This window comes from Bombina bombina, chromosome 2 (genome assembly GCF_027579735.1).
Source record: "Bombina bombina isolate aBomBom1 chromosome 2, aBomBom1.pri, whole genome shotgun sequence".
Taxonomy (NCBI): Eukaryota; Metazoa; Chordata; class Amphibia; order Anura; family Bombinatoridae; genus Bombina; species Bombina bombina.
In genome coordinates this window covers 216743171-216770900 of record NC_069500.1, presented here as the reverse complement: position 1 = coordinate 216770900, position 27730 = coordinate 216743171, and the positions used below count along the sequence as shown (strand labels likewise).

Sequence of the window (27730 nt, the reverse complement as noted above, 5' to 3'; positions counted from 1 at the left end):
AGTCATCCTAAGATTTCAGTTGGACAATGTGACGGAAATGGCGAACATAAATCATCAAGAGGGAAAACAAAGTTTCCTAGCAATGAAGGAGGATTCTCATAATCTCAACTGACCTGAACAAAACCATTGTACAATTTCAGCCATTCACATTCCAGTTGACAGACCTTTCATTCAATGGATTGGTCTTTACACCAAGAAGTCTTCAATTGGATAGTGAGATGGCGGGGTCTTCCAGTTATAGATGGATGGTGGTGTCCCATATGAATAAAAAACTTCCCAGATACTATGCTTGGTCATAGGGCCCATGTGCAAAAATAGTAGATGCACTAGTGGTTCCTTGGTCCTTTCCTCTTATTTACATTTTTCCTCCTTTTGTTCAGCTCCTCAGGTTAATAGCGATAATCAAGCAGGAGAGAGCATCAGTCATTCTGATTGCTCCATCTTGGTCCAGCAGAACTTGGTATGCAGATCTCATACAAATGTCCAGCTCAATACCTTGGACTCTTCTGGTAAGAAAGGATCTTTTTTTCTCAGGACCCATTTTTTTCATCCAGATTTAAAAGTTCTAAATTTCAGGCTTTGAGAATGCTTAGTTCTTTGCAAAATAACGGCTAGATTACGAGTTTTGTCAGTAAGGCTGTGCTGTGTTAATGAGCAGTTTATGCACACCGCTCACCTACAGACAATGCTGGTATTACATTTTTTTTTAAACCCGGCGTTAGCTGCAGAAAAGTGAGCGAAGAGCAAAATTTTGCTCCACATCTCACCTCAATACCAGCACTGCTTACGGTAGCGGTGAGCTGGCTAAATTTGCTCATGCACGATTTCCCCATAGGAATCAATGGGGCAGAGCCGGCTGAAAAAAAAACCTGCAAAAAAGCAGCGTTCGGCTCTTAACGCAGCCCCATTGATTCCTATGGGGAAAGAAAACTTACGTTTACACCTAACACCCAAACATGAACCCCAAGTCTAAACACCCCTAATTTTACACTTATTAACCCCTAATCTGCCGCCTCCGACATCGCTGACACCTGCATAATATTATTAACCCCTAATCTGCCGCTCCGGACACCGCCACCACCTACATTATACTTATGAACCCCTAATCTGATGCCCCCAACATCGCCGCAACCTACATTATATTTATTAACCCCTAATCTGCCGCCCCCAATGTCGCCGCAACCTAAGTACACTTATTAACCCCTAATCTGCTGCCCCCAACGTCGCTGCCACTATAATAAAGTTATTAACCCCTAAACCTAAGTCTAACCCTAACTATAATTAACTATAATTTAAATAAATCTAAATAAAATTACTACAATTAACTACATTATTCCTATTTAAAACTAAATACTTACCTATAAAATAAACCCTAAGCTAAATACAATATAACTAATAGTTACATTGTAGCTAGCTTATGGTTTATTTTTATTTTACAGGCAACTTTGTATTTATTTTAACTAGTTACAATAGTTATTAAATAGTTATTAACTATTTAATAGCTACCTAGCTAAAATCAATACAAAAGTAACTGTAAAATAAAACCTAACCTAAGTTACAATTACACCTAACACTACACTATAATTAAATTAATTCCCTACATTAAATTAAATTAATTACAATTAAATAAAATAAACTAAAAGTACAAAAAAACAAACACTAAATTACAGAAAATAATAAAATAATTACAAGTTTTTTAAACTAATTACACCAAATCTAATCCCCCTAATAAAATAAAGAAGCCCCCCAAAATAATAAAAATCCCTACCCTATACTAAATTACAAATAGCCCTTAAAAGGGCTTTTTGCGGGCCATTGCCCCAAAGTAATCAGCTCTTTTACCTGTAAAAAAAAAATACAATACCCCCCCAACATTAAAACCCACCACCCACACACCCAACCCTACTCTAAAACCCAACCTATCCCCCCTTAATAAAACCTAACACTAACCCCTTGAAGATCACACTACCTTGAGACTTCTTCACCCAACCGGGCAGAAGTGGTCCTCCAGATGGGCAGAAGTCTTCATCCAAGCCAGGAAGAAGAGGTCCTCCAGACGGGCAGAAGTCTTCATCCAGACATCATCTTTTATCTTCATCCATCTGGAGCGGAGCGGGTTCATCTTCAGGACATCCAACGAGGAGCATCCTCTTCTGTCTTCATCCGATGACTAAATGACTGTACTTTTAAGTGACGTCATTCAAGATGGCGTCCCTTCACTTCCGATTGGCTGATAGAATTCTCTCAGCCAATTAGAATTAAGGTAGAAAAAATCCTATTGGCTGATGCAATCAGATCCTATTGGCTAATCCAATCAGCCAATAGGATTGAGCTTGCATTCTATTGGCTGTTCCAATCAGCCAATAGGATTTTTTTCTACCTTAATTCAGATTGGCTGATAGAATTCTATCAGCCAATTGGAATTGAAGGGACGCCATCTTGGATGACGTCACTTAAAGGTACCGTCATTTAGTCGTCGGATGAAGACAGAAGAGGATGCTCCTCGTCGGATGTCTTGAAGATGAACCCGCTCCGCTCCGGATGGATGAAGATAGAAGATGACGTCTGGATGAAGACTTCTGCCCGTCTGGAGGGCCTCTTCTTCCCGGCTTGGATGAAGAATTCTGCCCGTCTGGAGGACCACTTCTGCCCGGTTGGGTGAAGACGTCTCAAGGTAGGGTGATCTTCAAGGGGTTAGTGTTAGGTTTTATTAAGGGGGGATTGGGTGGGTTTTAGAGTAGGGTTGGGTGTGTGGGTGGTGGGTTATAATGTTGGGGGGGTGTGTGGGTGGTGGCTTTTAATGTTGGGGGGTATTGTATTTTTTTACAGGTAAAAGAGCTGATTACTTTGGGGCAATGCCCCGCAAAAGGCTCTTTTAAGGGCTATTTGTAATTTAGTATAGGGTAGGGATTTTTATTATTTTGGGGGGCTTTTTTATTTTATTAGGGGGATTAGATTAGGTGTAATTAGTTTAAAAAACTAGTAATTATTTTATTATTTTCTGTAATTTAGTGGGGGGGTTGTACTTTATTTTATTTAATTGTAATTAATTTAATATAGGGAAATAATTTAATTATAGTGTAGTGTTAGGTGTAATTGTAACTTAGGTTAGGTTTTATTTTACAGGTACTTGTGTATTTATTTTAGCTAGGTAGCTATTAAATAGTTAATAACTATTTAATAACTATTGTACCTAGTTAAAATACATACAAAGTTGCCTGTAAAATAAAAATAAACCCTAAGCTAGCTACAATGTAACTATTAGTTATATTGTATCTAGCTTAGGGTTTATTTTATAGGTAAGTATTTAGTTTTAAATAGGAATTATTTAGTTAATGATAGTAATTTTATTTAGATTTATTTAAATTATATTTAAGTTAGGGGGGGTTAGGGTTAGACTTAGGTTTAGGGGTTAATACAGTTAATATAGTGGCGGTAACGTTGGGGGCGGCAGATTAGGGGTTAATAATTGTAGGTAGGTGTCGGCGATGTTAGGGACAGCAGATTAGGGGTTAATAAAATTTAACTAGTGTTTGCGATGCAGGAGTACAGCGGTTTAGGGTTTAATATTTATTATAGTGGCGGCGATCTCTGGTTTGGCAGATTAGGGGTTAAAAATTTTAAATCAGTGTTTGCAATGTGGGGGGCCTCGGTTTAGGGGTTAATAGGTAGTTTATGGGTGTTAGTGTACTTTTTAGCACTTTAGTTAAGAGTTTTATGTTACAGCGTTAGCCCATAAAACTCTTAACTACTGACTTTTAAATGCGGTACCAGGCTTGACAGGAGAGGGTCTACCGCTCACTTTTAGGAAGACTCGTAATACTGGCATTAGGAAAATCCCATTGAAAATATGGGATACGCTATTGACGTAAGTGGATTTACGGTATTTTAGAGTTGCGGAAAAAAGTGAGCTATACACCTGTACCTGCCAGACTCGTAATACCAGCGTTAGGAAAAAAGCAGCGTTGGGACCTCTCAATGCTGCTTTTTAAGGCTAACGCAAAACTCGTAATCTAGGTGTAAGTTTTTTCAGACTCTTTCATTATCAACGGTCTTGAAACCTATAAAACGAAAGATATATATATATATTCAGTTTCTTCAGGAGGGATTAAATAAGAATCTATCTGCTAGTTTCTTGAAAGGTCAAATGTCTTCTCTTTTAGTTTTGTACGACAGGAAACTTTATAAGTTACCAGATATTCAGGCCTTTGTTTAGATTCTTGTTAGAATTAAGTGATTAAGCCGGTACCTGCCCCTTGGAATCTCAATTAGTTTTTTTAGGATAATGCACTTTACTTTTGTATAGATGCATGGATTGGATATTCAGCTTCTTTCTTGGAAAGTCTTGTTTATTTTACCTATTTCATCTGTCAGAAGAGTTTGAGAACTTTCTATGCTTTCTCATGAGTCCCCTTATCTCAATTTCTATCAAGATAAGGCAGTTCTCAGGACTCAATACACATTTTTGCCTAAAGTGGTTTCTTCCTAAACCATCAATCAGGAAATTGTTGTTCCTTCTATGTGTCCAGCTCCTAAGAATGCTAAGGAATGATTTTTACATAATTTGAATGTAGTTTGGGAATCAAAAGTTTTATCTTCAGGCCACTAAAAATTTCAGATGGACTTTAGCCTTGTTTGTTCTTTTCTCGTGTCAGTGTAAGGGCAAAAATCTGGGCAGGTAGGTTGGCCTCTTGGTTAAAACAATTGATTTGTAAGGCTTTCTTGGAGGCAATGAAATGTACTTAACCTTATAATACTGCTCACTCTACAAGAACCATTTCTACTTCCTGTGCTTTCAGGAATAGAGGCTTCTGTGGAAAAAAATTGCAAGTCTGCAACTTGATCTTCTCCTAAAATCTTTATAAGTTTTATTATTCTATTGTTTTTGCTTCTTATGAGGCTGCTTTTGGCAGGAAAATTCTCCAGGCTGCAGTGTCTTGTCAATGATGTGCCTGCTTTTCTTTTTGTCCCATCTTTTATTTTTTGTATTGTGGACTACATTGCTTGGGTATTAGATCCCACATGTAATGGCTCACTGACTCTTACCACCTGTATGAAAGAAAACAAAGTTTATGCTTACCTGATAAACTCATGTCTTTCATGATGGTGAGATTCCATGAGACCTGCCCTTGTTTATTTTTCTTGTTGGTGACAGTTGTAGCTTGCATCTCATTTACCCTGCTTTGTCCTTTACTGCTTCTCTGTTATTTTCCTTTTTCTTGGCTATGCGTTAAACTAAGATAAACATTAAAGTGAAAGGGATTAAAACCTTGGTATGTTGGGTATTTTATGCGTCCTCCTAATGGTCAGAAATGGATTTCCACAGGTAATGGCTTGTGGACTCTAACCACCATGAAATAAATTAATTTATTCGGTAAGCATAAACTTTCTTTGGATTTTTTAACCTGATCTTCCTTCTAAAATGTGGAGCCAGACTGAACTGTAAGAAAGAGACCCACATCAGTGCATTATTAAGATATGGGGAATGTATAAAACATAAGATACATAGAAGCATTAGCCCTTTTATATATATATATATATTATATATAGCTTGAAATTTCCAGTGGTCCCGGACGACTTAGACATTGCAGTGGACAACTTAGACATTTGAATTTTTACTATATTTAATATTGAGTGGACTAGTAACTTTTCCCCTTGGGCTGGTGGCTTTTAACCCCTGGCTAGTAAACAATAGTAATATTTTCCACCTCTGTGTGATTATGTGTGTGTGTATATATATATATATATATATATATATATATTTATTTAATATTAATCTTTTCTTGTAAGATTCAACACACTCATTATATATATATATATATATATATATATATATATATATATATAATGCTAAGAAGTTTAGTATTAATCTTTTCTTGAGTGTAAGATTCAACACACTCATTAAAACATCTATTTCTTTCCCCCCAGATTTTCAGAGGAAATGTGGACAATAATACTCCCTACGCTAATTCTTTCACTCCTCCAATTGAAGCTCAGTATATAAGGCTGTATCCACAGGTCTGCAGACGGCATTGTACATTAAGAATGGAATTACTAGGATGTGAATTATCAGGTTTGTTTTCTTCCTTTAACAATCATAGCTTTCTTAAACAGTTTTTTATAGACATGTTCAATTAAAGCTTTTAATCAGAACCAGTGAGCAAAAAAGAAAAAAATCATTGGACAAGCACAGTTTGCAGATAAAAACAGAAAATGTTATATGTTTTAGAAAAACTGTGTTTGCAGCCAAAGATTAAAAAGATTCCAAAGCTGACAAATCATCCATATATTTTTTAGCTCAAGATACGTTGTCTGAAACTCCTTAGTTGTCTATATTTATTTTTGCAATATATCTTTCCTTCAGTACATTTTTGTATTGTCAGAATTCATATAAAACAGTGTAGCATTTCAGATATCAAATTCTGATAGGGAAGTTTTTTTCCTATGAAGTGAATAGTACATACACACATGCACCGATATACTTGCACATAGTTATAATTTAGCAGTTACTAAAAGATACAAGGCATTTCAGTGGGTGATTTTGTGTGTATATATATATATATATATATATATATATATATAATGTGTTAATTGTTAATAGACAAATACAACTCATGCGTGCTTAGATTTTACCTTTTAAGTGAAATATTTAATGTTTTAAGAGTTTTTAAAATGTTTACACAAATCACGTGTTAAGATATTCATATCAATGGCAATATCATATAAATGTTTTACAAGAAGACAAAATATATTTGTCACAATATTTAACAAATACATTTGTGAATGATAAGTATTATTTTTTTATCAGGTTTGCCATAAAGGTAGATCAGGATCTTTAAGTGTTGACTGCTAGATCAGTGTGATTTCCTAATTCCCTCTCAGTTATCAGTGTTAGTATGTGCTCAAGTTAAAAAAAATGTGTTTTGCACAAGTGTATTCAGCTTCACTATAAAGGCAAAATGATTAATCCCTGTGTTAAGCAAAGATCAATTTCATAAATTTTCGTCCTAATGGCTGATTGGAACAGCCAATAGTATTTTAGCAGCTCTAATCCTATTGGTTGATTGAAATCTTTCAGCCAATAGGAGTGCAAGGGACGCCATCTTGGATGGCGTCACTTGCATTCAAGTTCCAGTTTACGGCGGTGACCGTATTGAAGAGGAGCTCTGCGCCGGATCAGGATGGACCCGCTCCACACCAGATGGATGAAGATAGAAGATGCCGTCTGGATGAAGACTTCGCCGGTTAGATGAAGATAGAAGAGGCCGTCTGGATGAAGACTTCTTGATGCCTGGATGATGACTTCTCCGGCTGGATGGATCCTTCAAGCGGGACTTCAAGAACTGTAAGTGGATCGTCGGGGGTTAGTGTTATTTAAGGGTTGATTGGGGGGGTTTTATTTTTAGTTTAGGGTTTGGGCTGAAATAGAGCTAAATGCCCTTTTAAGGGCAATGCCCATCCAAATGCCATTTTCAGGGCAATGGGGATTAGATTAGGTGTAATTCTTTTTTATTTTTGATAATGTGTTTTTTTTTTAGTGTTTTTTATTTTTTATACCTTTTTTTATTTTTTTGGGTAATTTAGTAATTTGTAATTATTAGGTTTAATTGTAGATTTAAATTATTTTAGTAGGGTTAGAATTTTTTAATATGTAATTTAGTTAATTTAATTGCTTGTGTTAGAGTGTTAGGTGTAAACGTAACTTGTTTTAAACCATATAAATCAATGGGATATCTGGCAGCATCGAACATAAGCTTTCGCTGCTTTCAGACTCACATTGATTTCTATGGCATCCGCGGCCTCCAGGGTGGCAGATTGAAAACCAGGTACACTGGGCCAGAATAGCCACGAGCGTACCTGTTAGAAATTTGATAACTTTGAAAAAGTGTCAGATAGAGACGAATGTGTATTCGGAACATCTGTAATGACGTAAGCATTGATCTACGTCGGATTGAGACCGGCGGATCGTATGTTACATCACAAATTTCAACTTTTGCCGGTCTGTAGACTTTGATAACTAGGTCGGATCAAGCTCGCAACAATTATGCTGCGGAATTCCAACGTATTTGAGGTTGATGGCTTGATACATATTGCCCATAGGAGTAGACCTTTAGTTATAGAGCTCCATTTACCAAGCTGTGATAGCAGTTTCTAAGCCCCAGTGTTTCAGGCTCGCTAGGCTACTTAACCTCTCTGCGCACTTCAGGTGATGGATAGCCAGATCTGTTTGGTATGATTGACAGCTCCTTCTTGTGTGCGATTGGCCGCACGTAAGCAGGGGGGGCATCATTGCACAATTAGGTCTACTGCTGTCTGCTCACCACAAAAGACTTCCTCCATCCGACAGTTGTTAAATCAAGTCCATAAACACAGAGATTTGTTTGTGTTTAAAACATGTAGAAAACTGTTTAATCCTCCACTTTGTTCTTCTAATATTTAGTTTTTTTACATCCCTATTACAACCTCAGAGATTTTAATTAGCATGGGAAAATGTCGTACGCTCGTTGTCAAATGAAATGAAATTATCTTTCAATGGCTATATAAAGTTTTCTGTATTTCTGCATTGATTAATCATAAAATGTGGTCTGATCATAGTCTAGGTCACAATTATAGACTAAACTAATATTATAAACTTTTATACTTTTCATATTTTTATGAAGATATTGAGTAATCATTCACAGTGCAAGATTGAAACAAATAATTGAAATGTGTTCATGGAAGGAAACCATTGCTGTCTAAATAACAAATTGCGGCACTTTTCAAGTTTGCCCACCTGGAGGTTCCACAACAATGTGCTGTGGACTGATGAGAAAAAAGTTGAATTTTTGGCAAAAATGCACAACTCTATATATAGGGAAAAAAGTACATTGCACACTAACACCAAACCCGCATCCCAACTGTGAAACATGGCGAAGTGAGCATCAGGGCCTGGACACCTTGTATCAAGACATTTTCCAGCAACAGTCCATGACCTCAAGCTTAAGAGTTTGGGTGATGCAACAAGACAATGACCCAAAACACACAAGTAAATCAACTAAAGAATGTCTGGGGAAAAAAAAGATTTTTGTTTTGGAATGGCCAAGTCAGAGTCCTATCCTTAACATAATTGAGATTCAGAGGCAGGAGCTGATGAGAACATTGCAATCAAGACAGTCAGAAATATTGATGAACAGAAATAGATTTATATAGAGGAATGGTCCAAAATAAATTATCAATGTTGTGCAAGTCATATAAGCAACTACAGGAAATGTTTGATGGAAGTTGTTGCTGCTAAAAGAGGATCCACAAGCTACTAAATTCAAGCATTCACTTACTTTTTTCAGCCTGCACTGAGAATAATACCTCCATGTATTCAATAAAATGTAAAAAGTATAAATGAGTGTGTATCAGATTGTGTTTGTCTATAATTATGACTTTGATGAAGATCAGACCTCATTTTGGGCTAGATTACAAGTGGAATGCTATTTATCACTATCCTGCTATATAAGCTTGACTTCTGCTCTTTGCGTGTATTGGTTACCGTGCATATTACCAGTTGGAGTAAAAAGTTTTTGCCAGTGCACTTACCCAATGCACACAACGATCTGAAGTTACAAAATCACAACCATGTTACGGTACTCCCCCATAGACTTCATTGGAGGGAGAATAGTGGGGAAAAAATGCACCCTTACTCTTGCGGTAACCTGAATCACCATAATCCTCCCACTCTAATAACCCCTAAACTACTACATAGTCCACTGCAAAGTCCCCACTGCACTATTAAACCCTAAACCAACACCCCCCCCCCCCCACATTGCTAAGTCCATGCTACACTATTAACCCCTAAATGCCACATAGCCCACATTGCTAAATTATGGCTACACTATTAACCCCTAAATTGACACCCCCCCAGATCTCAAAGTACCCCTCTACGCTATTAACTCCTAAACAACCACAGGCCCTATTCCAAAGTATCCACTAAACTCTAAACCCCCTTACCAGCTAACTCCCCTAAAACCCCTAACCTAACACCCACTAATTTATCAAAAAAACACACTAACATTATAGAAAAAGAAAAATATAATAACATAACAGGGGAAAAACACTAACATTGTAGAAAAAAAAACTAACTAACATTACAGAACAAAAAACCTATCATAGAATTTTTTTTACCAAACATAAAAAACCAAGTTATGCATATTTTAAAACTATAGTCCCATTAAAAAAAAAAAAAAACACACCCGAAAATAAAAAGCTCTAAAATACAAGCCCATTCTACAATACAAGTAACCCCCCAAACAAAAAAAAACTATGTAGAAAAACCTAATCTAAAAATTGCTCTGAAAAGGGCATTTGCTGCCCAAAAAAAACCCTATTCTAAAAAAAAAAAACACCCAAAAAGCCTATCACTAAACAACAAAGATGGTACTCACCAAACTCCTAAGTGCCTGCCAACTGCAGTGCTTCTCTTCAGAGGTAATTTTCTATCTTCATTGCGGCAGTGGTCTTCTATCTTCATCTCGGTGGGTCTTCTATCTTCATCTCGGTGGCGACGGTCTTTTACCTTTTATCCTGGTGGCAGACATCTTCTATCTTTATCCATCTTCATCTATCTTCTGATCTTCAGTCTGTCATCCTCTTCATGCGGTCACCCGCCGCACTCTGAATTTTGAATGTGACGTACCCCCTTTATATAGGGGTACCCTTGCATTGCTACTGGCTGATTTTAATTTTCAAATTCACGTCAACCAATAGAATGAAGGCTTTTTCTATTGGATGATTTGAATTTGAAAATGAAAATAAGCCAATAGCAATGCAAGGGTACCCCTACATAAAGGGGGTACCCTGCATTTTTTGGGTGGGATTTTTTTTAGAATAGGGCTTTGTCTTTTTTTGGGCAGCAGAAGAACTTTAGGGCAATGCTCAACCAAATGCTCTTTTCAGAGCAATTTTTAGAGTAGGTTTTTTTAGATAGGCTTTTCTTTGGGGATGGAGGGTTACTTGTATTGTAGAATGGGTTTGTATTTTTTTTATGAAAAATAAGTCACTTTAGGGCAATGTCCTACAAAAGGGGCTTTAGTTTTAGAATAGGCATAACAGGATTTTTTTATTATTGGTAATTTGTTTTTTTCTGCAATGTTGTTTTTTTTCTGTAATGTTAGGTTGTTGTTTTTTCCTGTAATGTTATTTTTTTTTCTGTCATGTTATGTTTTTATTTTTTGTAACTTAGGGGGTGTTAGGGGGGTTACTTGGTTAAAAGGTTTAGAGTTTTTGGGTGCTTTGCGATGTGGGGGTATGTCGGTTTAGGGGCTAATAGTATAGAGGGGTTGTTTGTGATATGGGGGGATGGCAGTTTAGAGGTTAATAGTGTAGCGGGTACTTAGCGGTGTGGGGGTGGTTTAGGGGTTAAAAGGCGGGTACTTAGTGATGTGGTTGTGTGGTGGTTTAGGGGTTCATAGTGTAGCGGGACTTAGCGATGTGGGGCTATGGCGGTTTAGAGGTAATAGTGTGGAGGGGTACTTTGCTGTGGGCTATGTGGCAGTTTTGGGGTTAATAGTATAGTTAAGTACAACTGTTTCCCCTGGCCAAACTCTTTACAAGAACTTTCAGGTTCAATACCGCCCATAAAAAATATGGGGAGCATGAAGTAGTGCGAATTTGCATAAACAAATTTCACTTGTAATATGGATTTGAGTGTAAAAAACACTGCAATCTTGCAATCATGTTTGCGCTCCTCGCACTGACAATAGAGCATACTTAACCACCTATTAGTAGATATGCTCTTATACATTAGATTGATTGACAAGAAGCTTGCACATGATACAAATGCACCAATCAGCACCTATGTAACTCTGAGAACAACACAAGGCATAAGGCTATTTTTTTTTTTTCATTGCAATAGTATAGTAAGGTTGTATAGCCCCAATATGCTATTTTTTTTGTTTCTGTTTAATAACCTCTAAAATATGTTGTAAATCAGAGTAAATGGCCAATATATAAGTACTGGTCATTAAGTTAAACTGGGGAGCACATACTATTTGTATTAAATTATATTTGGTTCCTATAGTCCTACATAGAAATTATTTAGAAATGTAAAACCCAACGTTTACCGTTTAAAATATATCAGACTTTTTAAGTGAATAGAGTACTTATTAAAAGTACTTCAGGAAATTAGCTTTTTGTTGTCTTTCATCTTTCACACCCAATTTCAAAGCTGCCTGAGTTATCAAAGATGGGCTTTCTAATTTAATTGGATTTGTGCTTTGTTTCTATATCCAAGGTCATGACACTTCAATTCAAGGATGCTGCTTGTGTTTTGGACTGAATTGAATAATGGATTTTTTTTTCTGATGGCTGTTGGAGTATTAAATATGTTTAATACATGTGTGTACAAGTTGAAGACTAATGAAAGTTTAGTGTCTATAGAATGAATGCTTAAAGGCAGATAGCAAGATATTAACATGTTATTTCAGCTTCTGAACAGTATTAAATGTAATTGTTGTTATTATTATTATTATTAATAATAATAATAATAATACACAGAAGCAGAAAATAATGTATACTGTATGTCTCAATTGATGGAAATAAAAATCTAAAAAAAAAAAAAAAAAGTGTGAATAGAAATGCAAATTGCCACACTGTGTATGTTTAAATGCATAAATCTTACAAATAAGAGATAAAGCAGACAGATTCTTGTAAAAGATCAGAAGGATGCTTTACATCCAAACTACAGTCCTCTTCTAAATAAAGAAGCTTTTTTCGATCGGATCGGATGATTTCAGTCCATTTAGGTGGCGGAGACCACCGATTCTTAACTACCGTTTCTGGTGGACCAGAAACGATCGGGGTCGGAAGCAGCATCCATTGATTGTTAAATCGATCCCCTCAAATCTACCTAACTGGAAAAAAAATACTTGCATTATACAGAGCTATTATATACAATTAAAATGACTCTATAATATTGCTTAAACATGGACAAAATAGTTTATTTACCTGGTAGTTAAAATATTACATTTAGGGGGCATGTCCGGGCAGCAGCCATGATCGGATGCAATATCAGGGACTCCTGTAAAGATCCAGCTAATCCGATGATTATCAATGGCACATCAGATCATCCTTGACAAAAACTAGTAAATTTGAATGCCACATATTACGAAGATGTTATGGATGCTAACTCTGGTGTATATTTGACTGCAGAGCTCTGATTCGGACACGGTGGCCAATCATGTGTCCTCAGTACCCCCCCCAGCAGCTAAGCTGGGTAACACAGTCAGATGGACTACTGTTATTTTTTGTAGAGCCCATTTGTACTAAAAGATTCAGCTCTTACACTGGAGGTTGCTTAAATCCAACTAAGATTACCCTGTCCTCAGCATGGAGTTTTTAGACAAATGGGAAATCAACATATTGCAGCACCTAGACAATCATTTTCCCGAGCTCGAGTGGAAACTCTGTACCCTGCTAAAAACCGCTGAATGGCTCCCACAAACTGTATCAAACTTATTGGAGCGACAAACCATGATTGCATCATATGGGTCCAGAGCTAATGGTTCAGAAGAAAGCGGGGCAGACTGTCTGGTAACTCCAGTAACACAGAAAGACTATTCTTACTCAGCCTATACACTTCTCTTAGCAGGGCTTTTGGCTCCAGATAAACCTTACAAAGAGACTTCTACTAGCCCTCCTTACAACAAACAGCCCTGCTCTATCACTTATAGCATGTCTGCTAGTTCCAACCTGAAGCAGATATGGATCTTCTGACTGTCTGCAGAATCCAGAGTTACCCTAGAGTTGGTGAGAGAACTATTTTCCAACTTACTTGGGATCCTACAATTTTTTTAATAAAAGTTCTACTCATGGGATTCAGATACAGAAGAAGATTATTTACCCTCTTTATAGACTTTGCCTATGCAATACCCGAGTGGATTAACTTGCTGACACTCTTCAGTAACCGGCTTTGAGCTGTTACACTGCAGTTTACTGCCTGCTATATTTATAGACTTATTTGCAAGCTTCCCCTGATATCTGGGAGTCAGCTGCTCTGCTTATAAGATTATTTACTTAGCTTTGTTTTAATTGTTGATCGCTATGAAGGCTTTTAGCTAGGTAATGGACAGATCACAGCCTGCTTCTTGTTATCTACCTGTTAATGAGGCTCTTTATTGTTTTATTGCATACTTCACTTTATGTTTGTGTTACAATGTTCAGTACATTTACATTGCATGGGTGTTCTTGCTGAGGGTAAACAGTAGGGTTCCTTTTATTAAGTGTGAGCCCTTGTTAAAGTCTTATACAAATCTTCACTGAATTCTCTACTGTCCTACCACATGAGAAGTATACGGTTTCAGTTACTAGTGACAGGTGATCCTAACGAGGACAATCACTTTGAAATTTGGGCTAATAAATGCATAAATAAATATTGCTATTCATACCTATATAAATGTGGATAGGTTTTATAATATCCTGTATGTTAAGTACATAGATGTTAATTACAGTTATTGGAAACTAGTATAGCACTTTAATTGGATAGGAGTTTCATTTATATTTGAAGAGCCCTCTTAGATATTTTAGGCTAATGGCTTCATGACACATCCTTACATTATCTAATAAAAGGTAAATACTAAAGGTTTATAATTGGTTTCTTATGTCCACATAAACAATGCTCATTGGTCACTTTTCTCACAAATTGCTTATTTGGGACCTAGGCGCTGATTGTTAATCACTAATATGCAGTTTAATAAATAGCACCATCCCACACACAACTTCATCCATTGCTGAGAGATATAGCACATGACTTGAGACCCTAAATTACTCTCAACCTTGTATATGTTAATATGACAGTCCTTGTCCTATGGTCAGTGGCCGAGTCTGTGGGACAAGTCACAATATACATTAAAGGGTTTTTTTTTTCTTCTGCGAACTATATTTTCTGAAGTGGAACCATTAGTTTATTATATATGAGATTCTCCTCTTTCAGACTAGCCAATATTGTTTTTGGAAACCTCTGTAGTTATTTCATTTTAGTATGTTAGCTCTACTGTCATGATAACCTGTTACTTAATCCATCTATGAGTATACCTCTGCCCTATCCTTCTGAGAACTCTCCTACTAAATGTAATACTGTTCTCTTTATGATAAACTCCTACCTGTATTCCCCTTTAGGAACTATATTTTTCAAGGTTTGATGTCTCCTGTGAGTTCGTTATAGTTGATCTCCATTTGCCTCCATACACTGCTTCTACAAGTGGTTTAGTAACTACTATCTGATAAGTCTACATGTGGTATATTTCTTGTGGCCCAAGAGTGGCCACTGTCGTAGTTAGATTATATCTAATACTGAGTTGTTGTTTTTTATATTCATTGCTATTTGATAAGTTCATACTAGATATATTTATAAATACACATTAAGGGTCCATAAGTGACCCTTTTATTTTTTTATTTGCCTTCTCTTGAGTTAAGTTGAGATAAGTTGGGGTCTAAAAGTGGCTCAAAATACTATTTAGTATTAAAGCTTTCATTGTGTTGAGCTATTTCAATTGCTTTTGTCTGATTTGTCCATTGCATACAGCTAAAAGCCTGTAAATGTTGACAATAAACCTGATTTGCAATGTGGGTTGAATACTTTTGATTATTACTGTATTTGCAGCTCTGTCTGTTCTTTATGTGTAGTCTGTTTAAGTTGATAAAATTGTTTTTCAGTATGTCTGACTTTCTATGTGCAGTGATGTTATTTTGCGATAAGTAACAACCAGCGGACTCTGGTGGTCTGTTGTTTCTCAGATATTTCAAGTTGACAACTGGGACTGATGGTTTGGCAGAGACATATTTCAATGAAGTCTTTGGAACCTTGTGATGAAGTAGTGGTGACAGTTACTGTGACACTTCATTTTGTGCTTTTTGTCCCATTCTATCATTGTCTGTTGCGGAACACACTGGAACTTGCTGTTAATGGGAAGTTCATACTCCAGGAGGCAGAGGAGACAATAAAGGACTCCACTGAGGTAGCTGACAGATGTAAGGAGATATGAGTAATATATTCCCTTCAGAGCCACTATACTTATTCTGATTGAGGTAGAAACGCTTGAGTAGATACCCCTAAGGTATTTTACTTTTACCAAATAAAAACAAACTAAGTTAAAGGGACAGTAAACCTAGCAAATACTTTTATATAATTGTGCACATGGTGCAGTATTATATAACATTAGCTTAGCGCCAGCGCCAGCTTTCTAAAGCAAAGGGTTAGAGAGATATGTTACTACAAAAACAGAATGCTGCTCCTGGCTCTACTGAGCGGGTCTGTATTTTTCTCCTAAGTGCATTGCAGGCACGCTGTCTAATCGCGCTATTAAACTCAATGTAGCTTGCTCCCGCTCTGGTCTGGTAGCGGTAGCGAGCTAGATTGAGTTTAATAGCGTGATTGGGCTGGCTGTGATTAGACAGCGTGCCGCGATGCGCTTAGGAGAAAAAAACAGACCCGTTCAGTAGAGCCAGGAGCGGCGTTCTGTTTTTGTAGTTAAATATCTCTCTAACCCTTTGCTTTAGAAAAAAATGTGTTTCATATCCCTTTAAAGGGACACTGAACACGTTTTTTTTTCTTTTGTGATTCAGATAGAGCATCTAATTTACTCCTATTATCTAATTTTCTTAATTCTCTTGGTATCTTTATTTGAAAAACAAGAATGTAAGTTTAGATGCCGGCCCATTTTTGGTGAACAACCTAGGTTGTTTTTTCTGATTGGTGGATAAATGCACCCACCAATAAACAAGTGTTGTCCAGGGTCTGAACCAGAAATGGCTGGCTCCTTAGCTTAGATGTCTTCTTTTTTAAATAAAGATAGCAAGAAAACGAAGAGACATTGATAATAGGAGTAAATTAGTTGCTTAAAATTGCATGCTCTATCTGAATCACGGAAGAAAGAAATTGGATTCAGTGTCCCTTTAACCTTCTTAGAAAACTTGATCCCTCTAATTTTTTCCTATCCCATTTCTGCTCACCTTTATCCATCCCATTCTAAACAGAAAGCCAGATGTGTAAATTCAATTATAAAAGTTTACCTGGATTTATTATACTTGTTTTGGTCACTAACTTTGTAGTATTTTTGGTACATTGTTCTTAGTGTCTTTCCATGCTAATGAATATCCATAAGCAAATGATATATTGTGTGTCTCCTCTACTCTGTGATTGTTAGTGAATGCTTCCTGACAGGTATGTGATGCCTGACTAAGTTAGAACTATGATGGTAAAGAACGTTCATTTTTAATCACTTCAACATAATGTACAGCTGTTATGTGCACTTTGCCTTTTTGGCATTTATGTAACTGTCTTGTTAGAACGAATGTGCATCAGGTATATTTTGTCTACATTTTCAAAAAGCTAATTTGCCTTTTTTTTGCTCTGATTAAACATAGTTAATATATCAACACTTTTATTATCTGGTTAAAGTTTTAATAAAATTTATGAACAAATTTTAGCTAAACTTTTTTTCTATGTTTCTGGTCCTGCAGTTCTGATACATAAGAAGAGAAGAAGGAAAGTTTGCAACCTATTTAACAAACAACCTATGGATATTTGAAAAAAGCCCAAACCTTTTGCTATGAACTAACCTAATAACATAATGAAGCCCATGAACACTTTATGGGGCCTAATTAGTAACGTGCGAGCAGACATTATCCGATATTGCGGATCATGTCCGCCACACGCCAATGAATTCTGACAGCTTACGCTGTCTGCATTTATCATTGCACCAGCATTTCTTGTGAACTGCTGGTGCAATGCCGCCCCCTGCAGATTCGTAGCCAATCGGACGCTAGCAGGGGGTGTCAATCAACCCGATCGTATTGGATCGGGTTGATTTCACGCAATGTCTGTCCGCCTCCTCAGAGCAGGCGGACAGGTTATGGAGCAGCGGTCTTTAGACCGCTGCTTCATAACTGGTGTTTCTGGCGTTCGCCAAAAACACGGCCCTTCAAGCTCCGTTCGGAGCTTGATAAATTAGCCCCTATATATTGAAGATCCTTAGCTCTCAGCTCCCCACACCGATCCTAGTACTAGTTTCCTATTTTGAGAAGTAAAATATTTTAATGGTTTAAAACTAGACATGTGCAATCGGATTCAGACAAATACTAAAAGTCACATATCTGTCTGTATTTTTTTGTATTTGTTTCAGAATGAAAAAGGAGCTGTCCCTTTAACAAATACAGTAATGAATGAATGCATCATAAATGTGTTCCTTTGTTAGTGCAATTAAAGAGATATAAAAGTGCAGGAAGAAAATGATAGAGCATTTTATTATTGCACTATTTTTGCATGTAACTATGTGTTTCACCCCTGTAAAGGTATTAAACACATAGGGGTCGATCCCAATGCTTTCCGCCCAAATTGTTCAGTGTGATTTTTCTGACTGTTCACAATGTAAAATCTATCCATGCATTAATAGCCTGCAGCTGCAAACATGTTAACATGCGAAAAGACCCTTGTCAGGTAAAATTCTAGTGAACAGTACTTATTTCAGATTAGGAACTGTGAAGCTACCCAAGACTGCCATATACACTAGCACTTTCACACCACTTAAGTTTACAGTAAAGTTATTCAATTAAACCTTGTGTGCCATGTGTAAGGGAAATGGTCTATTACACGTATCTATTATTTCACAAATGATCAATAAGACATCACAATACTCAGGTCCTTTCAATGTGTGCAAGTTGCACATAGGGCTCAGACAACACCTATTCAATACATAAAGGTGTAGATTACTAGTGTCATGCTAAAGATATTGTGGGTCAAGATAAGCAATACTGTGACTGCACTTACTTGCACACGTATTACAAGTTAAAAGTAAACAGTTGCCATTTTCTGTACAGTTCACTCCAAAATGGAACCGGTCCTTTAACAAGCAAGATAAATAAATCTAGTTTAAAGGGACAGTCTAGGCCAAAATAAACTTTCATGATTCAGATAGAGCATGTAATTTTAAACAATTTTCCAATTTACTTTTATCACCAATTTTGCTTTGTTCTCTTGGTATTCTTAGTTGAAAGCTTAACCTAGGAGGTTCATATGCTAATTTCTTAGACCATGAAGCCCACCTCTTTCAGATTGCATTTTAACAGTTTTTCACCACTAGAGGGTGTTAGTTCACATATTTCATATAGATAACACTGTGCTTGTGCACATGAAGTAATCTGGGAGCTGGCACTGATTGGCTAGACTGCAAGTCTGTCAAAAGAACTGAAAAAAGGGGCAGTTTGCAGAGGCTTAGATACAAGATAATCACAGAGGTTAAAAGTATATTATTATAAATGTGTTAGTTATGCAAAACTGGGAAATGGGTAATAAAGGGAATTTCTATCTATTAAAACACTAAAAATTCTGGTGTAGACTGTCCCTTTAAGAACATCTTTCTCAAAGTGACCAAATGTCCATATAGCCATAAGAAAAACTGTGCATAGTCTATACATCCAGATAACATATTAGATGCATTTAGATTTGGTTTAGCAGTGTTACGGATGGAAACAGATTGAAATAGTTAACTCTGAAAGCTGCAATTATGAGATGTCCTGTAAAAGTATGGTGTTAATAATGCCTGTACTGTTTGTAACAATCATGCCAGTGCAAGTAAGAAATATAATCAAATATAAAATATGAAACCACACCATCTGTAGATGTTGTTGTCCTGAAGTGCCTATAGAAGTTTGTCCATCCTGCGAAGACATTAATATGGATTTGTCTGGAATGACTGACAAGCCCTGCTCTTGGGCTAGTCCAGGCTTATGCTTCTAGAGCATGCAATATGGTCGTGGGAGTGAGAAAATGTGCTTAATTCAAACAGGTGTATGTAGGGGACATATGCTCGATTGTTATTGTGGAAATTGCATGCTATAACAAATTAGAACAAGTATTTTTTTTGTAATATAATCACTTAGCTGCACTTGTGACATTATGCAATATATCTATAGTTGGTTTACTTATCTGTTACTGTTGCTGGTTTGTTTTTTGACATTATACTTTCTAAATAAAGGGTTATTAGTACATGTTAATTATATTAATTGTATATCTCCCTTTGTAATAGTTTCCCAGTATAGTTCTCAATAAAGTTTTTATAGATGACTTCACAGCTGAGTGAAACTTAGAATTGTTTTAAATGTAGTGGTTGAAGCATTGCTCAGCTGAGCATATGTAACAAATCATTTTTCTCCAAAATGGGATCCATGTCAAAAGAAATAATAAATTTATCCCTGGAAACCTTAGTTCCTTATTATGCAATATTTTGTGTGACAGTAGGAGTGCAGCACTCCACTTACGCTGAACCTACTCATTTAGTTTGTCTTACCAGAATTCCTCAGGGTTCCTTAGCCTACTTTGTGCGTAGGCTTTTTACATAGGGTTGCTAAAACGAGGTAAGTGTATGGCTCTCGTCTAATATACCATTTTAACTACATAAGCCAAAGACTATACAAATGGTAAGAATTACAATAATGTGTTTGTTTTAGCTGTAGTATGTTTTCAGTTATGTATCTCCATAACTGATCTAATACTTTGTTTATATAATAAATTCCCTTTGGAAAGTTCATGAAATCTAGAGCTGGATTTACTTTGCTATTGAAATGGTACTATGCCCTTTTCCTTTGTCACACAATAATTGATTAATTGGCCCTCCTGACTCTTAAGGGGAATAAACAACCTGTTTGAAATGTGTTCTTTCTCCATTACATGCTGAGAAATACTCTCTGCCAAAGAAACCAAAAGCTACATAATAGCTTATGGTCAGAATAGGTTAATTAGGGAAGAAACCCATTGATCTGTTTTTTTGCATTACTGTTATCAACTCTGTGATCTCCAGCGAGTCAGCCACAGCAGGTTTCCTGGGGAATTATTAAGTATTCTATATAAATGTTAATTAGGTACCTTCACCTGTAATGAGGAGTCTTAAAAGCCTGATGTGGTTGCCTGTCTCTGAACAGTGATTCAAAAGCTCTTATTTTAAATACTTTCACCTCACTACTTGCTGGTGTTACCAGTTTCAGAATTATTATTTAAATCTGAACAATGTAGTTTATTGATGACAAAATGATCCAAAGTACTTGTAATATGATGATCCTTAGATATTTGCTTTCCTTTCCTAAAGCAGTTTTTTTGTAGTGCAGTGTGCTTCTCTTGAAACACTAGGTTCACCTTAGGGAATAGAAAGATATGTTGAATTTCAAGTGTAAAATATTATTTCAAAATAACAAAAATCAACTGGTTCTGTGGTATCTCGAGAAGAAATGTGCTTCTCTGTCAGAGGCTATGAATATGTATAGAGGATATTTTCCATGTGCAGGAGTCTGTGTAATTACAAAAAAAGAATGTTATATGCACTTAGGAAAAAATATTTTTGGTAGCTGCTGGTTATTGAATTTAGTTTTCTGCTTTTTACACGTAAAATATATAAACCAGTCTCCTTAAAATTTGCATTAGCTTGGTAGTAATACTTAATACTTTGTTTTAATGCAATTGATCACTCTCTGTTATAGTCATTTCCGTAAATGTTGCATTACCTTCCTTATTTTAGGGATAGTTTAGTTCTCTTTATTTCATGCTTATATTTCGTTCTCTCTAAGCTAATAAAGTTTTCCTGTTGCTTACTATTAACTGGATACTTAACCCAAATTATTTATTTCATGATTCAGATAGAGCATGCAATTTTAAGTAACTTTCTAAATAACTCATATTATCATTTTTTATTCGTTCACTTGCTATCCTAATTTGAAAAGCAAGAATGTAAACTTAGGAACTGGCCCATTTTCGGTTCAGCACCTGGGTTGCGCTTGCAGCAAGCGCTATCCAGGGTGCTGAACCAAAATGGGCCAGCTCCTTAGCTTGGATTCCAGCTTTTTCAAATAAAGATAGCAAGAGAACAAAGAAAAATTAATAATAGGAGTAAATTAGAAAGTTGCTTAAAATTGCATGCTCTATCGGAATCATGAAAAAAAATTGGGTTTAGTATCCCTTTAATGCAGGTCTGACAACGTAAAAAATATTTCATAGTGTGCATCACAGAATATGCTATCACTAGTAGAAATCTACAAATTGGTTTGCTTCTTGTTGCATTATTACTGTATGTGAGACTTAAGGATATTATTTTATTTAACATATTTTTCAATGTATTTGAGAATGATAATGTACAAAGTACTTGGTAATGTGCAATGCATTAAAGGGACATACAATGCCTTGTAATTATAAGACTTCTAAATGCTTGCAATAAAATAACATACTGGCTAACAATAAACACTTTTACGGATAAATTGACACCACATTTTCTGCAATAGTAAAAGTGGCAATCATTCCACACCATTTGCCTTTTTGGAGGAATTAATCTGGATTTGTTACAAAATCATTTTTAATAAATGTGAATATTATTTAATGGATTTTTTTATTGAAATACTTGAAATTCCTATCTATGTATCGATCATCTATTATCTATCTATCCTATATTTATATGTACTGCATATTTGCATATACAGATATACAGTGTGTATATTTTATAGATTAAAATATACGTATATATATATATATATATATATATATATACAAAAATATATTTAAAAATAAAAAGAACATAGTGAAGAACATATGAATTTAAAGTATCCTTAATGCACCTTCAGGTTAAAGGGACAGTATACACCAATTATCATATATCTGCATGTAATAGACACTACTATAAAGAAGAATATGCACAGATACTGATATAAAAATCCAGTATAAAACCTTTTAAAAACTTACTTAGAAGCTCCCAGTTTAGCATTGTTGATGAGGTAGTCTGGGACACCCACTGAAAGGGGCTGGGTAAGCTGGGTAAACAAAAAGAGCAGGAGCAAGCAGGAGTCTGTAGACATCAGTACACATCTGACACTGCGGGGCTTGTTTAGAAGTCTGAGAATAAGCAAAACTATACATTTTTATAAAAACACTCCTAGATGGGCTATATAAATGGATCATCTACAAAACATTTATGCATAGAAAAACCTGGTGTATAATGTCCCTTTAAGTGCAGTTGATCTAGTGCAGATTCGGGTGAGTATGTGAGCAATAAAAGGAATTATGCTTTCTTTAAAGCACCCCATAGAAGTAATTGGGAAGAGGGAGTTAGCATGGTTGTCCTGCAGCTGGTGCGCTTGAGACTGTTACTCGTGTGCTAACCTTTCACTTGTAATACCAATGCTAATCCAACACTACTATTTTTTTAGCTCGCTCCCAGTTAGTGATCTTGAGCGATAAAAAATTAGCACAGATAGAGCATATCATTTGAAACAACTTTCTAATTTACTTTTATTATCACATTTTCTTTGTTCTCTTGATATCTTTTGTGAAAAACCAGGGACGTAAGCACATGAGTGTGCACGTATTTGGAGCACTATGTGGCAGCAGTTTTGCAAGATTTGTATTCATTTGCAAGAGCACTAAATGGCAGCACTATTTCCTGCTTGTAGTGCTCCAGGCACATACCTAGGTGTCTCTTTAACAAAGAATATCATTGGAACAAAGCAAATTTGACCAAGGCATACAATTGTATGCTGTGTCTAAATCACACAAGAAATGTTTGGGTTTCATATCCTTTAAACATAAAATTAGTCCGCAAATCATGCACAACACATACCTTTTTGACATCCCTTTAACAGACATGAGGTTTGAGTTTAACCGCAAGATTTAGAGCAGAACAACACAGCTCTGAGCATTTCAGATAGCCAGAAGGGATGTTCCCAAGCACACATTTGTCTTAAAAATATGTAAATTCAATTTATTTTTACTATTACATTTTTATATTTTATTTGTAGAAGCATCTTTCCAGCTGTCATCTTTCCTTTAATTGTGTGCTGATGATTGTAATAACAAAATCAAATAACGGTATAGGTATTATTCATGCAATGACAAATATGGCACATGGAAACTATACAATCTGAAATGATGTCAATACATTATTTTATTATTATTATTATACTTTATTTATTAAGCACCAACATATTCCGCAGCGCTGTCCATGGATACAATTCATTTAAATAAAACAATACAAGACTTGTAAGATACAGGACAAAATTTACAAACACATACAGGAGGGATTGAGGGCCCTATTCCCGTGGGAATTTACAATCTAGAAGGGTAGGAGGTTGAGAAACAGGAGGTGAGGACTGCAAGATTGAGAAAGATGTTAATACAGAGTTAGATGAGGAAAATGTTAGGTAAGTAAAATTAATTTATTATTGAGTTGGGTGGTAGGCTTCCCTGAACAGAAAAGTCTTCAGGGAACATTTAAAGGAAGAAAGATTAGGGCAAAGCCTGACAGCACGAGGGAGAGTGTTCCAGAGGGTAGTTGCTGCACGACAGAAGTCCTGCAGTCTAGCATGAGAGGAGGTGATAGTTGCGGATGCAAGGAGCAGGTCATTGTTGGATCTTAGTGGACGGGCTGGAGTATACTTGTGTATTAGAGAGGATAGGTAGAGGGGAGCGGCGTTGGTGAGAGTTTTGTATGTAAGGGTGAGAATTTTGAATTTGATTCTGCTGTGAATGGGGAGCCAATGAAGGGACTCACAGAGAGGTGCAGCAGATACAGATCGACAGGAAAGGTGGATCAGCCTGGCAGAGGCATTTAGGATGGATTGAAGGGGGGAGAGGCGGGAAAGAGGAAGGCCAGCGAGTAGGTTATTGCAGTAGTCAAGTCGGGAGATAACAAGGGAGTGGATTATTTGCTTTGTGGTGTCAGCGCTCAGAAAAGGGCGAATTTTGGAAATATTGCGTCGATTATTGTGGCAGGATGTAGAAAGCGATTGGATATGGGGGACGAAGGATAGGTTTGAGTCAAGTGTGACTCCGAGGCAGTGGACTTGGGGCGATGGGGAAATGGTGATGCCGTCAACAGGGATAGAGAAGTCAGAAGTCGGCGTAGAGCTTGAGGGGGGAATAAGAAGGAGCTCAGTCTTGGACATGTTAATCTTTAGGTGGTGAGAGGCCATCCAGGAAGAAATACCAGATAAGCAGTTGCTGACATGAGAAAGGACAGAGGGAGAGAGAGCAGGGGTGGAGAGGTAAATCTGGGTGTCATCAGCATAGAGGTGATATTTGAAGCCATAACTCTTGATAAGTTTACCCAGCAAAGAAGTATAGATGGAGAAGAGTAGAGGACCCAGAACAGATCCTTGAGGTACTCCAACAGACAGAGGCATAGGAGAGGGGGAGTCGCCGGCAAATGACACAGAAAAAGACCTGTGAGAAAGATAGGAGTGAATCCAGGAAAGAGCAGTGTCACAGAGGCCAAAAGAGCTAAGGGTCTGTAGGAGGAGGGGGTGGTCAGCTGTGTCAAAGGCAGCTGAGAGGTCAAGTAAGATGAGTATAGAGTAGTGGCCAATATTTTTAGCAGAGAGAAGATCGTTTGTGACCTTGGTAAGGGCAGTCTCAGACATATTTATATCTAACTTCATGTGCTATTTGTCATTCTGGGATAAATTGGAAGCTGTTTAGTCATTATTGTATTAACAGTCTATAAAAAGAAACACTGAGTATTCTCAAAGAAAATGCTTCTCCTTTCTAATAAAGGTCATATCAACTTCAGCTGTGAAGGTGCAGTTCCAGATTTACCAATCAAACCAAATAAATAATTTAGTTTTCCGAATATTCATTTGCCGTGCTATTCTGTATTCATTTAATTTTAAAAGAACGAATACTGAATTTTAGTTGGATATCTATATTCTTTTTTCTTAAACAAATGTAAATGTTCCTTTGCTGTTACATACTTCCCGCTAGTGCGCTAGAGAGCCGCGCTAATCCAGACCCTTCTTCACAGAGCCCCGGAGTTTGCTAATAGGATACTTAGCATGACAGATCCCAGGTCCTACACTAAAGGACCTTCTAATTTGATGCAGGCCCTGGTATCAGCCATGCCAAACCTCCTATTAGCACACCTTAGGACTCTGTGAAGAAGGTTCAGGATTAGCGCTGGTCTCTATCGCACGTTAGAGGTAAGTATTTTTAACCCCTAAGGTAAAAATGTTTTCTTTAAATTTCATGGTGCATTCGTTCAGACGATCATTTTGTGAAAATGAAACAAATATTCGTGTTTCGGTAACAAATTTGCATTTGTAACAAAACAAATGCACATGTGTAATGCTCGTGGGATATTCCACTATCAGACCAAACTTGGCCAGTAGTCTTCTTATCCCAGTGTCAAGCTGGAATGATAGGGAATATCCCAGAACAGAGAAAGTTTGCAAAATGAGGTAAGCAGTACTTACACTATGCAGGGTATTCTTTGACGGCAGCAGGTAGGAATCGGCGGTTAGGCAGTTCAAGGGTAAACTACTTGAAGGACTGGAAACAGACAGGATAGCCTCTGATGGCAATAGGTAGGGAATCCAGCGGTAAGACCGTTCAAGGGTAAATCAATAGAATGGTCAGGCAGGCAGAGTTTGGCAACAGAATGGCAATCCAATATTTTAGGTTTAAGGCAAGCAGAGTAGTCAAACAGGCAGAGTTCATCAACTGTATAGCAATCCATCAATTCAGGGATTAAAGCAAGCAGCGTAGGCAAACAGACAGAGTTCATCAACAGTTAAGCAGTCCAGCAATTCAGGGGTTAAGGCAAGCAAAGTAGTTAAACAGGCAGAGTTCATCAATAGTTTAGCAATCCAGCAATGCAGAGTTTAAGGCAAGCAGTGTAGTCAAACAGGCAGAGTTCATCAACAGTGAATCAATACAGCAATTCAGCATACAGATATGCAGCACCCAGGAGCACAAGAAGTAACACTTATACTTGGGCACAGGTGAGAGAGACTGAGGCCTTTACATAGGGAAGATAGGGCGGGTGGTGATGATGTCATCACTATGCTGCAGTTACACTGCCGTATCTCTAGCAACAGGAGGAGTGCCTGGGTCCATGGCAATGGCCACAGCAGAGCTGAGGAGCAGCGTGACAACATGTTTACTGATTATTAACAAGATCAATTTGTTCTGAAAACTCACACTCAACACTCAAAACTTTTACACTCAACTGGTGTGTTAATGTATTGCTGATCAACAGTATAATCTTGTAATTGAGAGCTGTTTAATAGACGTGCAGAAATTTGTATTTTGACATTCGTTATAGAAACAAATACTGAATATGGCCACGGGCTGCAACATTCAGCTATTTTCAAGGCCAAATTGTCTGTTGCGGAAAATAGCCAAATGCCACAGCCGATTGCAGAGTTAAGAATTTCTGCACGTCTACTATTTAATATCCCTTTATTTTTTCCAGAGAAACTTGAGTGCCTTTTCAATACTCAAGGTGACATTTTTGATCTTGTAATATGCTACAAAGTGACTACTTCTATCAGAATACAAGCTTATTTACTTCTGTTCCTAATGGGCTACAGCAAAGGAAGGAAGGGCTATAAATCTCACCTGGCTTTTCAAGGGGTACACTCTTGATTTGTAAAAGCTTGTTAAAATTGTGGTAATGAAATTACATTGTTAAAGAATTTTAAATGAATTATTTAATAATGCAGTGTTTAATTGTTTATATATGATAAACATATATAAAATATATTACTCAAATGTCCAATTAAAATAGAAGTGACTGTAATGTCTTTCATACCATGAATGGAGTATGTTTAGTTTTTACAATTCTAAAGCTGATATATTTGTGATGTTGAAAAGGTTATTTTTAACTTATTCTAGGTTTCAGATATTAACCTTCGAAATGACTGTTCTGTTAGTTACAAAGCATTGGCGCATTCAGCCAAT

The 27730-nt window shown here is 36.7% G+C and overlaps 1 protein-coding gene across 1 annotated transcript in view; it reads left to right on the top strand.

Moving 5' to 3' along the window:
- EDIL3 (EGF like repeats and discoidin domains 3) overlaps positions 1 to 27730 on the top strand; it is a 1373680-nt gene that overhangs the window by 1098771 nt on the left and 247179 nt on the right. Inside the window, exon 8 of the mRNA XM_053701474.1 lies at positions 5929 to 6073. Within this exon, the coding sequence (XP_053557449.1) occupies positions 5929 to 6073 (145 nt within the window). The remainder of the gene's footprint in view (positions 1 to 5928; positions 6074 to 27730) is intronic.